At 41.3% G+C, this 18,448-nt stretch overlaps 1 protein-coding gene across 4 annotated transcripts in view; it reads left to right on the top strand.

Annotated features, from left to right (window-relative positions):
• Positions 1-18,448, top strand: part of epha6 (eph receptor A6) — a 169,964-nt gene that overhangs the window by 7,071 nt on the left and 144,445 nt on the right. For 2 of the 4 annotated variants that reach the window (XM_086219849.1, XM_086219848.1), the window contains exon 2: positions 8,328-8,392. In XM_086219849.1, coding sequence (XP_086075975.1) covers positions 8,328-8,392 — 65 coding nt within the window. Of the gene's footprint in view, positions 1-7,351; positions 7,484-7,563; positions 8,016-8,327; positions 8,393-18,448 lie in introns of those variants that run through there. The other 2 variants (XM_086219847.1, XM_086219851.1) reach the window with 2 other exon arrangements.

Here is an 18,448-nt window from a genome sequence, read left to right as displayed (position 1 = left end):
GAGTTGAAATAGTAAGTGTTTATTTCCTCTCTGCTTGCTCCTCAGAGGCGGCGAATTTCGAAAGGTTATTTGTTTGTGTCAGGGGCGTGGTTTGTCGGCAAGTGCATCAACAGATCTCCGACTCTTTCAATTGACGTTGAATCTTAATTAACCATAGAATAAACATGAAATTCTAAGGATTTGGTCTGTAAATTTATCTATGCACATTATTGTTGTATTTTAAACATTTTTAAAACGTTTTAATATTTTCTTTTAACACAAGAGGTACCGGATCTGCCCAAATAATTACCGGAACACAGGGAGGCCAACATTCAGAGGTGCCGGATCTTGTTCCGGCAGGATCCGGCTCAAATTAACCTCTGTCACCGGGCTATCAGGAGCAATTAGGAGCTCAGTATCTTGCTTAAGGATGCTTCAACATGGTCACCAGGGGAAGCGAGGATCGAACCAGCGACCCTTCGGTTGCTAGACGGCCACCCTAACTCAGAGCGATGCCACTCAATCACAGCATCAAATTTTTTGAAAAGGATTTGCATAAAACTCTGCATCTAACTCCACATGCAGTACTCATTTTTAATACATGTTGTGCGACACAACAACAACAATGGACAACATGGAGGCAGCGTGATGCCTGTTGCTCTGGCCGTGGTTTTTGCTTAAACTAAAAGTAAGTAACGACAGACAGGCAAGGGTTCAGGTAGAGAAACAGAACACCCAAGAAAAGCATAAAAGACTTTACCAAGCGATCAACCGATATTCTGCTGAGGCTTAGATGATAGGAAGTAGACGACGTAAGCAGGTAAACTACCCAATCAGCGCCCCGTTATGTGTTTACGCCACATTTTAGTCCCCGGTCGGCTTGCTTGGAACCCCAGCGGAGCAGGGACCAAAATGGTAATGGTTAGTACTGTGTTGGGGCCAGTTGAAACAGGGCCAAACCGACCCGCCCCGACCCGAAGTGAGCCAGTGGAAACACAACCTAAGGAGAGCACTGACAGTTCTACCCTTTCTTGTGTGTCATGTGTAGCCCTGCTATGAAGGTTGTGAGGTTGTGTTTGATTTGGTGAAGTCTTTCTGCACAAGTTTGTCACTCAACTTTCTTCCAGTTATTAGATTAAAAACTAGAGCTCGTGAAATTACAGAACCTAAATCATGATTTAATGACAATCTTTACCTGTTGATCAAAGTTGGGTTTTCATCAAAGATTTCTTCATTAGCTTTTAATGAAGCTGGAGCTGATTCAGGCGAGAGATTCTCAGTGGAGGGGTCTGGACCTGTTATACTGGCTTATAATTGTAACTGTTTAACTGTATAAAAGTTTTCTAAATCTTTTGTGGGACATGATTGTATTTTGACCAGCTGAGTTGTGCTTTTTGAGTCAAATGAGAAGTAAATCTAGTTATTGTCTGCATAAAAATGGAAATACAAACTGAAGGGGTATTAAAATAATTAAACATACCAGAATTGCTAATTAAAAGCATGATAATTGACACAAGTTCAGAAAGTAATTACATATAATTTACACTGGACTTTGGTGGTTTATGTAATAAAAAAAAATTGTTGTTGACTTTTTTAAACTAAAGGCAAGTTTTTAAAAGAAGAGAATGAACAGGTCCAATTCAGAGCACTTAGATCTATACATGTACTGCTATTCCACCCCCACGTCCAATTATTCTGGGTATTTATGAAGGTGTAGCCTGGTGGGGAGCATTCAGCAGGAGAGATGTTGTCACCATTAGACATCCTAGCTGATGTTAGCAGAATAATGCTAATATTATCAGAGGTAATGATGTCATTACATGGAAATTATTCATTACTAAGAGACTTGACATTAAGCAGTGCAAAGGTAATGTGGTTTAGTTTATTATCAAAAGTCAAGGCAGTGAACAAAGTAAAGGTTAGCCATGTGAACTGTCGTGGATATGTGCGGTCTATTAGTGACAATTATTTTTAATGTCAGATTCAGGAGTCGATATGATACACTGATGGGGGAAGTAAGTTCCCACTGCCCCTCCTGTTGGGGGCGGAGGTTATCCACCCCCCCCCCCCAAAAAAAATAAACAACAACTCTCTCTTTGCCCAGAAGGATTCAAAGTGACAGATGGAGCTGTAACCAATGGCAACACAAAAATCATGCAGCCACTGGTCAATGCCATCAAGATGACTCAACACCTCGCAGCCTCTCCAGACCAGAAAACATACGCTGTGTTTTCGCTTTATTTAGACTTTCCATTGCTTCTGCAACAGTGTGGATCAGAGGACGGTGGCTGGAATATTTCAGCAATATCAAAATTTTAATACTAGAAAATCGGTACAAAAGTCCACCAATCTGACTGATGAGGAACTCATGGTCTCAGCTACTCACATTACGATTGGGAGCTACATTGATTGAAAAAACCATCAGTGACCAACATGGCCATGTCCGTTGATGGAATGTGGAGCAGCACTAACCTGTTGAGTGACTACCTGGAGGTGGTGCCATTTATACCATGACCAGTAGATTGTATACATAGGGCCCGGCACATTTAACCACGGTTTATGCATAAATATTCTGGATCTTAAAGGGATAGTTCACCCAAAAGTCAGACATTATCTTCTCCCCCTTGTGCTGATTGAAGGTTCAGTGTAGTTTTTCAGTCTACAAAGCACTGCTGTAGTTTCACTGGAAACACTGCGCAATAATCTCACCAGCAGCTGGAGTGAATGGTGACTAGTTTTACCCCCCCAAAAATACAATAAAACCATAGAATGCCTCCTAATCATCCAATATAATCCAACCAAACCGAGTTGTCAACATGTCAAATTGTTTTGAAAAACATCACTAACAATTTGAGAACATTTTATGGTTTGTTATGTATTATGTAACCTGTCCAGGGTGAACCCCGCCCCTCACCTGAAGGCTGCTGTGATAGGCTCCAGGATTAACGGGATAAGCGGTAGAAAATGGATGGATAGATGGATGGATGGATGTATTATGTAGGAAAATTTGTCTAAATTCACTTCAGCTGTGAGCAAGGCTTGTTCCTGTTAAACTCCAGCAGTGTTTTGTGGACTTGAACAACTTCACCGGACTGTCAATCAGCATAGGGAATGTAGATAGTGACTGAATTTACATTTTTGCGTGAACTATCCCTTTAATGAACATCCACATCATCAGAAACAGTGCTATCTCTTCAGCTGCTTATCAGAGGGTTGGAAGAAATCAGCCATGATAATGAATGTTTTAAGGACCATACTTGGCTTGTAGGTCATGACCAGCTTTCTATTTCAACTGATTGGTTGTGATTTGTGATTCATGACAACATTAGAGTGGTCGACCCATTTTTCTGAGATAGAGGTCTCCTTCAATGTCGGTTTACATGCTAATCTTTAAAGATACAAAAATGTACACACCTGTAGACTGTTGTTTGAATGTTCCCCCAATTGTAACACCGGCTGAGACTGCCTTTGGGTCTGCTGTTGGTGCCATAGTTATTTTAGGTTGTTTGTGTGGCCTGCAAGGTCTGTAGGCCAGGCAGGACATGTCATCATTCTACTGGAGCTCCATTTATTTATGAGTTGGCCAGCTCATGTTCTATTTATATCTAAACAGTTGAAATCCCAAAGGACCCCCCTGCTCTGGGCAGGGTCTGTGGGTGTCTTCCTGAAAGATAACTCTATAGAGAGAGAGAAGAGAGAAGAGAGGCAAATACAATGGTGGGTGGGGGCGATATAGGTGTATCACAATATCTCATTCCCTGTATTTTTTTGTGTTACCATAAGTAGCGATGGGAAAACTGCTTCAGCTCACTCAATAATGAGATGAAAAATAATAATAATGGGTTGCAACAATACAGTATATCATGTTCATGTGGAAAAATGGGTGTGCGAAAACACATTTCCAATGTGCAGTTTCCATGTATGTAATTCTTAGATTTCAAAATAAATAAACTCAAAAATGAAAGTTTGGGTTGATTTTTTTTCTCACTTTGCTGCTTCTGAGCAGCTCAGAAATATTGAATCTTTTTCACAAATTAAGCCCAACCATGGTGCACATTGCATGTTTTATTCAAATAGGAATCTTATAAAGTCTCCATCATGATCAAAGTAATCGAGTTCCCCATTGCCACCTAATGTACGTCAGCTGTTCTTTATTTTTGGCAAAATGAAAAGGAAATTGCTCTCTGCATGTACCTGAGCAGCACGGCCAACTCTCAGTAATCAGGCCATCCCCGAGGGGCTTTGTAAGGCAGGTAAGCAGTAGCCTAATAGTGTCCATTATCACCAATGACTTTGCCAGCTAGTCCTCCAGCCTGGCATCAGCACTGAAATTACATTAGTGCGTAGAAAAAGACACACAAGGGACACTGGAACTGGTCCAAAAGCAGCCAACATGAAGGAAATATTAAACTAAACTAGGAGAGCAAATGCATTGAGGCCAGGGACAACCTAGGGGCCCGGGTCAAGGAGGAGGCTTGGTACAGACGGGTCAGAGGCGTGAGAGCCCTGAAGATGACCCCAGGGAGACTGGGTAGGGGGCCCTGATGAAACCTCAGGTGTGTGGAGTGAAGACAAGACCAATGAAAAGGTTGGTCCATGTAGGGGACCCCTGATGCTGGGGAGGCCACTCAGGAAGACAGACTGCAATGAGACAGGAGCCACCCTACATATAGAATAGAATAGACATGTCAACATAAATGGATATTTGTCTTTGGCCCACCAAACACATAACAATCTAAAGCAGACAAAGAGCTGGTCAAATCAGTAAACACAAGGACAGGGTCCCAGTGCACTTTGAAAGCAATTGATGTCTGTGGCTTGGAACTTACTGGTCACTTCATTGAGTTAAGAATAAGAACGATGCCTGAGATGAAAGGCTTCTTGAATGCAGAGCGCCTTCCAGAGCTAAAGGATGTCAACCTGCTGATGAGAGGATGGGAGATATTCTAAGATAGTCGTACTGTCCTCCTCATCCGGGGCTTTTTGGAGTTTGCAGACATTTTGCTGGCAATACTGTAGGTGCGATCCTAGACTATTTGTGTTTGGATCTACAGTATAGCAGGAGGATGAAATGTTAAAGCACTGTCAAACATTGTAAAAAAAAAAAAAAAAAAGCAACAACAAAGGAGAAGCCACTTTTGAAGTTAGCTAGAAGGATGGAAGACAACCGGAAGCACAAAGGAGGGCAGCACCAGAGCAGGTCATCAAGGTGGCACTACTCCAGATGGTGACCTTTAATCAACTGTAGATTGTTACCTGTATCTCTGGATCAGAGAGTGACACATACAGTAGCTGTCTTCTGTACACTGATGCTGCAGAGCCACTTTAATTGACAACTCAAATAATTGTACACTACACTGCTGCAGGGTAAAGAAATACAACTGATCCCAGCGGCTCAGCTCGTGGCTGCTGGTTTGACACAAATAATGACTGTAGCTCCAGAAAAAATCTCATCACTTTGTCTTCTTTGCAAATTTCTCCTCTCGGACTGCTGCCTCAAAGTATTGACAGAAGAATTTAGGAGTGTTGTGCCACCGGCAGCAGAAGAAAATGTGGCTGTAACTGTCAAAATCAAATTATTGTCTGAATTAACTTGAATCATACAGGCCTTTGTTACAGCTACTGAAGGTTCTGGCAGGGAAGCATTTCACCTAGATACCATTCCAAGATTTGAAATTGTGATTGGCATATTTTCTAATCCGCTACCACAGTTTAAGAGTATTTGTGATGAAGTTGCCCATATATTACATTGCTCTCTTTGTACGTATACTTACACACACTTTAAATCACTATATAATCTTAAAGAAGTAAATGCATTGTGAAACAAAAACAAAAAAACCCCCAATATCATCAGGTTTAAGAATTGTAGCTTAGGGGGTAACATGTATTTCCCACTGTTTTTATCAACTCTAACAGCTCTGCTAGAGTGCATATCCTGAGTGGTTTTCTCAACTCAAGGTGTCGTGATAAATTCACTCAGCTTGTGAGAAAACCGGCGTTGCACTGTGTCAGAAGTGCATCCTATAGCAGCTCTGTTAGAGGTGAGTCAAGGTGTATTTAGCTGACACGTGCAAACATAATGAAAACCTGAGTGAGCAGATGTAAGACGTTTGTTCAGTCAACGAGGCTCCATCAGGGGTGCGCTGGCTCATAACTGACAAACAATCAGCCAATGTCCCCCTTTCTTCTTGCTTCGATCTCGTCAGAGTACATTTACTTTTTTCCTCTTGCATTGATATTGCAATCGACAAATGATGTTATCACAGCATTGAAACTACCTCAAACACTCAACAGGGAAGATACGATAATCCTTTATCAGTCCCACAACGGGGAAATTTACCAGCATTACAGAAGCGAGAAAAGATTAAAAAAAAAGAGAGTAAAAAATAATAGAATCCAAGCAAAATAAGAACAATATTAACAAGAGGAAGTATGGGGGGGGGCACACAATGGTAAAAGTGCATTGATTATTTTAATGGTGATTTATTCAGGAAATATTGTCACTGATTGGGATTTGTGAGAGCATGATGAGCCCCTTACGCGCCAGTAGACTCTTTACAGAGCCATAAGTGGACATCATCAAAAAAAGAAAAAAGCATCATTCAAGTAGTAAATGCGCTTTGATTCGTCAGACACCTCTGAAGTGTTATGTGTGATTCACAGCTTAACATGTACCATGCATAGCAGTCAATGGCCACTCAAGGATATGCTTTAAGAAGAACTCTTCAATTATCGTCAGATAGAATAAGATGGCTCATAGGATGAGCACGTCTCTACAATATGTATATGTACAGCACTTTACTACACAGTGCATCCACACATCCAGTAATGATGGCGCTGTAATGTCACACATGCATTTGACACCTTCATCAAGGTGTCTGGATGGGCTCCATTGGCAGATTTAAAAATGCAACACTGAAGTACGTGAGACATTCTATTTGTATATATATTTATTCAATCATTTATTTACTTATTATTTACCTTATTTTATTGGTTATGAAAAAAAAAAACACGACATGATGTATTGAGGTATATGGTAGCATTGGTGAAGACAACCTGGTTGAAAGCTTTCTGCCAAACATGGATCAATAGCGCATCAATATGACGAGCACATGTTTCAATTTTGGCTTCAGCAAACTGACGTTTTTGTCTTTTATCTTCTCTCTCTCTTTCTCTCTCTCTCTCTCTCTCTCTCTCTCTCTCTCTCTCGCTCGCTCCTTGTGCCGCCCGCCTGTAGTGTTCCACTTCAATAAAACGAGCACCCCCCCCCCCCCCCGCTTCCGCACCGCCCTCACCTGTGTTTCCGCTTCATTTCCCTAAAATTTGGTTGAAAGTGAAAAGGCGTCATTCTGCCAAACCGTCGCAGAGCGCGAATTTTTTTTTTTTTTTTTTAATTTCCGAGTTAGAGATGGAAGATGTCGCAGCAAAACAATGAACTACAGCGTCAACTATGTTTGCGACCAGAGACCTCGGAGTCACAACACCTGCAGATGCAACACCACAGGTAGCATTAACATCGTCCCCTGCACGGTGGGATTCTGTCCACTAAACTTCGACACAGTTCATAGGACAGAGAGGGTCACGTCATCTAACTGACAAGTTCGTTTATGATGTAAAAGTGTTCTTTTAATGCAAAATTATGTTTTATTTTGACAACAGTGGCCTCATTAGGAGTAAAATAGACAACAAAAAAAGTAATTATTTTGGAGGCGTGGCTTTCTTGTGATTGATATATCACCACCACTCTTGCCTACCTCATTCCATTATAGCACAGAAAACACACACACACACACATCAGTTATCCTGTTTCCTGAGCCAATCCCAGCTGATATTTGGTGAGAGGTGGACAGGTCACCAGTCAGAGACCTTGTTCACACCTAGGGCCAATTGGGATCCTCCCATTAACCTCACTGGAAAGTTTTTGTTCCGCGGGAGGAAGCCCGAACACCCAGAAGAACCCCGTGTAGGACCATACAGATCCATGGGGACGGATCTATTGTGGATAAAACCGTCGAGATAAACTGGAGGGCAAAAATGTGAGTGAGATTAATGCAAAGCTGTGAAGGGTAGAGAGGGATGGCAGGGGAGGGAATGGACTGTTGACGGCAATTTGACTGCAATCTATCAGTCCCCAAATTGTGCTGCAAGTGGTGAAAATGTTGCCTTTGCTGTATATATGCCATGCCCATAAATATTCATCCAAGAAAATAATTTCTGAGATGTCTAAATGAACATGTTTATGACTGATATTTCAATTTCCAGTGTGAAAATGGGACTCTTTGTGTGCCGACAGATTGATAATGGTCGGATTTTCCTCAGTCCTCTTTTTTTTTTCTTCTTCATTTCAGTTGTGCTGCTGGATACAACGTCTGTGCTTGGAGAGCTGGGATGGAAGACGTATCCCATCAATGGGGTAAGGAGGATAACCGTGCTCCTGCCTTTCGTCTGACTTTCCAGTGTGTTGTACTCAAACTGCATGGTCATTGCTGCATCAGTAAGATATCTGTATTGATGGTAATAGGTCAGAGCAAGTAGCACAAAACTGTTTCCTATTCACAGCTTGGTTTCTGGTCAGACTGCCCTGTCCACATGGGAAATAATGCTTTGAGGTAAATAATGAGCCAAGATCTCAGAGGGGGCTTTTGTAATGATGTGCAATCTTTCCAAGTCAATTCTTGTCCTGTTCATGGCACAATAACAACACAAATATTTCACCAACTCTTGAAATTGTTGCCAAGAACAGGCAAATGGAACAGTAATCAGGCTGGATCTACCATACTATTGTTGTGGCTGCAGCTTTTAATAATTAAGCAATAACAAGAAGTGTATTTTGCCTTTCATGTACCAATATGTTTCTTGAGTTCTACTTTCTGCTGTACAATGCAGATAAAGCCAGCCACGTTGAAGCTAATGGTGGCTGATGAATAACAACAGCAAAAGTAGGCAAAAATTACCATTAATAAACCCTCATACGCATTGTTAGGTACATTCCACTTTTTTTTTATCCAGCTGTATGCTCAGTAATCTACAAACACTTAGATTTGAGCTAAAAACAAACTGTCTTGTTAATTGGTGAATACATTATACATTAGCTTGTCACGCTAGCTGCTATACTGTGAACGAACGGTGAACCGAGAGGCTTATAGTTCCTCTGTTTTCAGCTTAAATCAGTGTGTGTGTGTGTGTGTGTGTGTGTGTGTGTGTGTGAGTGAATTACTGAGCATACAACCTTTAAGTTTGTCAGCGGACGGTTTTGAGCAGTTTTGTTGTCATTAGCAGTTGGTCACCATTAGCTTCAAGCTAAATATAGGCGGCTAGCTCGACCTGCATTGTGGAGTCATGAAGAGGTACGAGAGAAAACACATTGGTGAGTGTAAAAACACTTACTCGTGACTACTTGGAATGCTTGTAATGTAATGTGTTGTATTGCCTTTGTTTTTCTACAAAAAAAAAAAAATTTGAGTTGTTTTTTTCAGCTAATGTAAATCAAAATAATTATGCTTTAGGCCAACAACCTTCCTAGTTTACTCACTATTTCACCTACTGCTGCCTGTACTCTACGATCAGCAGAAAAAAAGACTGCATGTACTCTGTCTCACTCTGTATATTTGTCAGTCAGCTATACCTAAAGGGGTATTTCCATTCGGTCCTGGCGTTAAGTGCCTGCAGCTCCACTGCACTATCTTGTCAGACTGGAAATCAGAACTTTGGAAAAGCAGCAACCAGAAGTTATTGGCATGATAAAATATTGATGCGATTACATCAAACTCCCTATGTCCTTACATCAAAATAACCTTGCATTAAAAGTTTCTTTCTCTACACCGTTGAAGTACCTGAAGGAGTGATTGGAAATATTATGTGATACTGTACAGTACAGGCAGAACTCGCGAACTTCTGCCTCTTGGTCTGTCTGCACTGCCCCTGTAACGCTCTCTATACCTCTTTTTCGAAAAAGACAAAAAGTCAAGTTCAATTTGTATGTGATTTAAACAGCTTAGAGCTTAATATCCTGCACTCTAAAGAAATAGAAGGTAATGTGGAGACACTAATGTTGTTAACCGTTGTAAATCTGGCTGTGACAAATAATGATTAGAAGTAATTACTGATGAAGATACCCTTGTACAAAGATCGATCTGGGGCACCACCCTAGACAACAGAGATATTACCAGTTCACTGTTTCAGTCTCAAGTACCAACTAAAATTACTTAACTTGTTTTTAACCTAATAATAAAAAATATAGGTTACCAAAAGAAGCTGTTTAGTTCGGTACTTTTCTGTAAAAAAACAAAAAACAAAACAGTGTATGTATTATATTAAGCACAATATAAAGGCAAACTGATCAACTAATTCCCTCAAAAGCAGGGTGTGGTGTTGCTCACCACAACATCACATGTTGTTATCACCAAAACTGAGACTTTCACAGTGACCGTGTCAAAGGTTATTAAAAGAAACAAGATCATTGGATTGTGAAATATACAATATTGAGGAAAAATAGTCTCTGAACAGCTTCTGGGAGTTATTACTTTGTTTTGACAGTGTTAAATTGGTTTGGAGCAGTTGCAGTACTTTTTACAAAAAGTGTTGTTGGGACACCACTTTTCCTCTATCCTTATAACTTCACACTCTCTCCATGTGGGTTTTGACGCGGCAGGAGGATCCCTCAGGTCCCCCCCCCCCACCTCCCTGTCTCTCTATCTCTCCCTGCAAGGCCCACAGTGGCCCATATCAGGGTTATAGAGGTGATTACATCATGTAGGTCGTGGTGACAGCCGCCCACTGTGGTGAGGAAAAAGGGAGGGGGAGGCTGCTGCCTCCATGATTAAGCTGTCAGCCCTCTCCCATCCTCACTCATCCACTATCCTCCGATTTACCATTAATATTTAAGGCATCGAGGTGAGAGGGCCTGGGGGAAGGTGTGAAGATCTGGGGAGGTAAAATAGTTTAAATCCCCTTCTCTACCTGGGAGCTAGCAAGTGGAAGTCAATCCCCACCATATTAGACACAGCCTGGTATCAGACCGATACAGCAGTACAGCATGTAGCTGCCTATCAGAGCTGCACTAGTTGTAGTTCAGGATAGGAACAGCTGTCACTCACTGACTCAGCCCGGTGCACGTCTGTATATTATTTCATTTGCAGTGATGATGAGTCTGACAGCTGGTCATATGATATGCAACTGAAGGTGAAATTCAAATGGACTTTTTAAAATGAAAAGTTAGAAAACAAACTGTTGTAATGACAGAAGGGTGCGTGGTTGTGTCGAGGAGGAGGGTTAACCACAAGTATGCCGTCGTGGTGTGCCAGGATCACAACAGAGGACACTGTAGCTTTGTTTTCTCTCTGCAACAGCAACATTTAAGTGTGCTTGAGAAAGGCAACTCTATGTGTTAGAAATTGCTGTCAAATATTACTGGGTGAAAGTAGTCTGTGCCAAAACAACCCAGTTGTCTCAAGCAAATTTTGTCAGAAATGAAATTCAGAGATGGTACAGCCTCTCAATTAAAACAGTTATTAATACCATGGCTAAGGTCTGACTGGGAAATAAATGGTCGGGGCTTGGAGAATATTAGCCATATTTCCATCAACATGTTTTGGGGGAAAAAATATGGAAAAAATACCTTTTTTTTTTTTTTAAATGGCAGGTTAAGATTTTTTTTGTTCTTTTTGAGTAAGCGCTGAATAGAGCGACTGACCAACTGTCAGATGCTGTCTGCATCTTCCGGATAATTCCCAAATGTCTTCGTCTCCGGACAGCACACAAGATGCCTAATACTAGCTGGCATGAAAGAACAATTACAATGTTCCAAACAACTCTATTTTGAGATGGTAGTCAGCCAAGACAATCCCCTCTTCCATTCATGGGGAGCATTGCCTGTACCGCCACCCTCTGGTGAAAATACAACATTAAATAACCTTGTGTATTTTCTCCAAACCAGTTGATGCCAACGAGACTAATTTTCTTTCCCTTTTCATCAAAATTCATGTCAGATTTTCTTGACTACTAAATGGGCTTTTAAAATTCTCAAACGTCAGTCTCCCGACCAGTGTTTGTTCAATCCACCCGCTGCTCCAGCATGCTCCCTATCACTTTCACACTGTACAGACATCATCACATGACCTGTATTGCTATTGTTGTGAAATATTAATGTGAGAAATACATTTTTTTTTCCATGGGAAATATTAATATTATAGCCTGCGTGGCAGCAGTTTGCAGAATCATCCTCCAAAAGCAAATATGCAATCCAGCTCACAATCTGCGGCAGTAACTCAGAGTTATGAGATCCGGTACACATAAGCAATGGCAGTAACAGTAAACAACCATTATTATGCTCATAAAATGTTTGTTTGTTTTTTTAAGGAGCAAGTCCAAATATATTGGTTATGTATTTGTTTAGTAATGGTCTGTCTTCGCTAATCTTGACCTTTGGGGACAAATCTTTGCCTTTAAGAGCCACTATTATGATGAGAGTTACTGAGCTGGCAGGACTAAGATGTGAATTCCTGGCTGATTAGCACACTGATATGAATATGTGTGAATATCATAGTTGCCTTGGAATATTTTTAATTTAAGAGAAAATTACAAGGAGATGCCGCAATCAGTTAATTAATTTTGCTTGCTCTCCCTGATCATATCACTGTATTTCTCTGTAGACCCTCATCCTAGACAACTCCCGCACACTAGAAAGTGGGAATATAATGCACACTGTAAAAACGATCTTACATCGTGGTCATGCCCTACCTTCAGTGGAATGTACCCTTTTATTATTTTATACTTTCAATACTTGGAGAGTAAATGGGCCCTCTTGAGTTTCCAGCAAGGGGAAACCATTCAAGGTGGACTGTTGGTATGTTTGTTAATGACTTAACCGAGTGTTGAGATACTCTCAGTTGAGTCAGAAAACAAATTCGCACTCAAGAGGTTTTATCCTGACAGCAGTTGATCTGTCTTTCAAGGACTTTTGCACCGCAAACTTTTTCTCAAGTTGATGATTGTGTGTGCCAACAGCAATCGAATACTTCTCTGAAAACAATGTTGAGGTTGTTTTCACTAGGCAAATGTGTGTGTGTGTGTGTGTGTGTGTGTGTGTGTGTGTGTGTGTGTGTTTATTCGCAGGCTTTCTCTCCCTGTTCTGAAATGCTGAATAGTGATGAAGGAGAGAGACTGGTGGTGGGGTGAATGAAAGAAAGCCTGAGTGAGGAGAGAGGAAAGAGGTTTGATTTGGCGTCTGCATGTAGCCACAATAAGCTCCACTCAGAACGGGCTGGCACACTGCTGAAATATGCATGAATCATTTCCCAGTGGTGTGTGTGTGTGTGTGTGTGTGTGTGTGTGTGTGTGTGTGTGTGTGTGTGTGTGTGTGTTGGGGGGATAGTAGAGCAAAGACAGGAGCTGTGTATTTATTAGATTACATGAAACTAGAATTGCACATATGCAGGTTAGATGACATAGAATGGTGGTTGTCCATTGTAAAAGGAAGAATTAGTTCTATTTTTACCCATGACAGAGATCCCTTGCAGCGAATAATGCGATCGACTGGGGGAATATAAACACAACATTAAGTGTAAGCAGGTTCACTGCTGCTAGAACACTCACTCACATATCAGGCTATGTAACCCTCACACTGGTCAGTTCCAAACAATACAAGCTTGTCTCAGATTGTTGACACGTGCTCACGTTAGCGTTGAGTGATACTTGTTATTAGAGGCCAGTGACCATTAATTTCCCCTGTGATTGGCACAGTTTACTTTCTGGTTAAATACTGATACAATAATAATAGAGCTAAGTGTGTGACAGGTCTGCGGCTGCAGCAGTTTCAGCCTCAAAATGTTGCACAATACAGCGTTTAACTTAGTGAAATATTGTTATTTTTTTCATTTGCAGCAGATAGCAAACTTCTGATGCAGCAGCTGTCTGCAATATTCTTGTCTTCTTGAGTACATATACTCCTGTATTAACACATCCCAGGGAGTAAAATTACACTACAAACTGCTTCACATGTTGAGCCAATAAAGTAATAATAGGTAACAATAAAGTGGTTTGCTGACAGACTGAATTTACAACTTAATGTGGGTAGCTAGAACCTGAATGTTTCCCTTGTAAATATATTTTCCACACTTGCAGCAACTTGTTTGGCAGAAGTTTCATCACCTTGTCTTTCTTCACCTTGTGTCAATTGAATGTGGGGACACAGACTGTGTAGTGCAACTGTGGCTGCTGTGCAGGGAAGGTGGCATCACCTTTGTGTGAGAGCAGTCACGAGGGGCTCCAAAAGGACCCTCCTCCGGTTCCTCTGGCCTGCCCTCCAGCTGGGGTTAAGCTCACTCCGTGTCACGGAGACATTTTGATGCATGTACCTTGTCTTGTAGGACCTGGAGTCATCCAAATGATATTTTCTGCTGCCACCCTGCCTGCAGATTAATCTGTTACTGAAGAGCAACAGATTGTGTTGTCCTTGAAGATAAATGTCTCCCTTGTGCTGGCTAGTCCTCCTCAGAGTCCTCCTCAACTTCATCTTTATCTGAGGAGTTTTCTTCCTCTTTGTCCTCCCTGTCTGAGACTTCCTCCACTAACTCCCTGTCTCCATGCTGCAGACGGCTGAGTTTGGCCATGGATGAGAGATGGTAAAAGAAAATGCCTGGATAGACTTGATTGAGCATTTTCTAAGTTTATGGTCTCATCCGCTCAGTTCAAGTTTTCTTCAATTCTGTGTGATGGTCTTTTGGCAAATGATGGTCCTTTTTAGAGTAAAATGGAAATAAAGAGCGGTATACTTAAATGTTTTTTCCACACTTTGTGCTTTTTACCCTTCAAAGTCGGCTCACACTGACTAGTTAGCATTTTTTGTGCATATATAAGGATTCCAAATTAATCCGAGATCCTTCTGAAGTGGCCTGAACTGAGACTACCTTGGCAGGTAGTCTGTTCGCTTTAAGTTTGAGTTGGGAACATGGAGACCTCCAAGATCAGTGCCTTGACATGTTCACCGCCTCTGGGGCGTGAAGTGGACAGTAAAGAGAACGGAGAGCAAAAAGAACTTGGTCCCTTTTTATGTTGGTCCAATTTTAGGGGGTCCAATTAAAGAGTGTGCTTTCCCTAAAAAGGACTACAGTATTGATGAAAATTCCCTCAAAGAGCAGTTGCCTGTAATTGGCAGGTTGTAACTCAAAATACAAGTAAACAATAATAGAATAGCTCATAAAAAGATGGTCACTGGTGTATGAAATGCATATCAATATGTGACTATGTGGAAATGATGTAGCCCCTCTTTCAGAATGAAACTTTATTGTGACCAGTTTTCTTACATTAACCAAATATACCAAGAGGATAACAACCCTGCAGCGCTGCTGAATGTTGATATTGTACAACACTTTTATACTATTAATCTAGAATTATGTGTATTATTTGTGTTTTGCTCTCATCATCCAACCTCCCACTGTTATTGTGGAGGAATTTTCCACACTAACACGTAGTTGTCTTTATCATCCACCCAGGGTAACAAGCGTAAGCTCAGGCAGCTGCTAATCGACATAAAGTCCTCTGAACAAATTGCTCTGTCAGTTTCAGGAAAAGTTTTGTGAGGATTGCTGTCAGATTTAGCCTTCAAATTTGGAGAAGAGGTTTAACAGGGAGAGAGAGTTTTAAAAAAAATGGGGAAGACAAATAAGAAAAGAGTGAGAGACAGAGGAAGGTGGGAGGACATGTCAAGCGATGACTGGGTGTAACTTGGAAAAGCACAAAAAAGATGACTAACACCATACACACACTCACACACACACACACACACACACACGTTCACACTCAGAAAAGCTTCACACACCCTCTCAAGCCTCTTTACTCAAACCTAATTCTAATCCTTAATCTTTTTATTGCAATGTTTAACCACAGTAATTGATTACAACTATGTGACCTTAGGCTTATCTCCAAGCACTTCCTCCCTCCGTAATACTATTAGCCATGAACAACAGGAGGAGGAGAGGAAAAAAAAAGCTCCATGCACAGTGTCCTTCAGAGCTCAGATAAACTTCTCTAAAGCTCGCTGCTGAGTGATGGCCGGCAGTGATGCAGGAAGGAATAAAAGGAATAATCCAGAATCACTCTACTTCTCCCCACGGAGGCTTTGATATAAAAAAGGTATGATGATTTAGCATACCAGTGTGTGTCTGGGGGACCTCTGCCATAACCGGGCTTAAGCAGAGCCCAGGGATTCCTTAATTGGCTTGTTTCTTGTCAGGGACACACCAGGGCTGATAGCTAATGTGTTCCCACTTGGCATCTCGCTGACAGTAGAACATATCCTGACAGCTTTTTGGGCTAACCCTCAGCATGAGAGGAATACAGTGAAGCTGGGTTGGAGACAGAGAGAGCAAGCAGGAGGTACAGGATGGATGCAAATGGAAGAAAAGGAAAAAGGGGAGGAGGTTGTTAGCGTCTAACCGAATACAGGAAGTTTTGTCAATCAAGGAGATCAAACGAGGTTACACCATAGGAGCGGCGACGTGGCTCAGAGGTAGAGTGGCCGTCTAGCAATCGGAGGGTTGCTGGTTCGATCCTTACTTCCCCAGTGACCGTGTCCAAGTATCCTTGAGCAAGATACTGAGCCCATAATTGCTCCTGATGGCCTTGCGATGGACTGGCGACCCATTCAGGGTGAGCCCCGTCTCTTGCTCCATGTCAGCTGGGATAGGCGCCAGCCACTCCTGACGGTGCTGTACATGTGACAAAATCCACCTCTTATCCTCAGGAATAGCACGCCCCATCTTTTTCAAAGTTACATTTTGAAATCCAACAGTAACTCAGTAAGTTGATAGGCATGAGATGGCGTGATTGAATGGACACCATCACACTCCTGTAGGTATTATTCTCAACAAGGATTAACATCTGTTTGTTCAAGTTTTCAACTCAGAGTAAAATGTCACCCTTCTTTATGTGGATTTGAAAACAGTTTTGACAGTCTCAGTATTGGAATGTCAGTATTTGGTAGCTTTTTAATCATACTTTATGCAAAATAGTCGACAGCTGTTCTTCCAAAGTGTCAGATACACATTAAGTCAGAGTTTCATATTGATTTTCCTGTCATTTTCAGGTTGTAATGACAGGCTGTGAACACGAATCAGGCTGCCAACAAAAAGTGATAAATAGATTAAATATAGATTACAGATGGATGATTAGATGATATATTTATTAAAGACTTGCATCTGAGGTTTACTGAGACTGATAGAATGTACCTTTTGTCCTACTCTTTCTCCTCCTTTCATAGTCTTTCCTCCCCCTAGTCCCAATTTCTTCCATCCTCCCCTCCTTTTTCCACCCTTTCCCCCCCTCTTCTGCTCCTCCTCCCTCTCGTCATCTTACCTTTGCTGCATATTGATGTCAGTGCACTGGACGGGAAAAACTAGATGTTTGTGTGTGTGTGTGTGTGTGTGTGTGTGTGTGTGTGTGTGTGTGTGTGTGTGTGTGTGTGTGTGTGTTTGGTTGAAGATGGGCCAAGGAATGCTTGCAGAAAGTAAATACTCTACTCTAAATTCATACCCGTAAAGACCTCGAGACAGACTGAAGGTTAAAACTGTGAAATCATTTAATTTCATAGGTAGTTAGACAAGCAGTTACACATGCAATTAAACCCATGTTCAAGCAGTCAATGATGTAATCGCACACGCAGACAGATAATCAGTTATATATTCAGCAGGACTATCATTTACATGTAGACTGAAGAAAACCCCACTAAGCTTCTGTCGAGTTACGTGGTCTCTGATGAAAAGGTGCTTTGAGGTGCAGGAGTTTTGTTGATTCTCGCTTTTATATTATTTATTATCAGTCAGTATTATTGTTTTCGTTAACAGTAATGGGCCCTAATCTAATACATAATTACATGTTTTTGTAATTTATGCATTCCTAAATGGGTCTGTCTGTTTTAATGTAAAATCAGTGAACCTAGAAATGTGAGTCAGCTCAAGTGGCTCATTTTATACTGTTGTTGTTAAATAAGTCCAAGGGATGAGGGGATAACAATAAATTACCCTCAGGGAAACATAGAGCATGGAAAATGGTCAAAGAAAAACTCATTAATTTATTTAGCATAAGAATAGACAAAAACTCAAAAATAAATCAGATTAAATTTCCCCCTCAACAGAACTTATCAAACCTTCTCCCCAGAGAACCAAACGATGGGAGTTTCAAGCTGCTATATTAGAAGTTAGTCCACTGATTAAATAAGAAGTGCCAGCACAATTCAGGTAAAATTATACCCCTGCAGAGGAGGGCACAAAAAACACAAGTAGATAATATTGGTGATTGTTGCTTAGGCTCCTTTCATTTCCTTGTTGAGTACCTCCTCTTCTTTAAGGACCCAAGTCCTGTCTTGAAGAGGTGGCTGTGCTGGAGCTTTACTCAGGTATATCCTTTGCACAAGTGTTTTCTGCACTTGTGAACTCAGTGCTTAGAAAAGGTACAACACATACCTGGAAAAGAA

This window comes from Aulostomus chinensis, chromosome 12 (genome assembly GCF_037954235.1).
Source record: "Aulostomus chinensis isolate RoL2024-O1b breed Wild chromosome 12, RoL_Achi_v1.0, whole genome shotgun sequence".
In the NCBI taxonomy this organism is placed as follows: Eukaryota; Metazoa; Chordata; class Actinopteri; order Syngnathiformes; family Aulostomidae; genus Aulostomus; species Aulostomus chinensis.
Note: the sequence above shows the minus strand (reverse complement) of the source record. Positions and strands in the feature narration are given on the sequence as shown.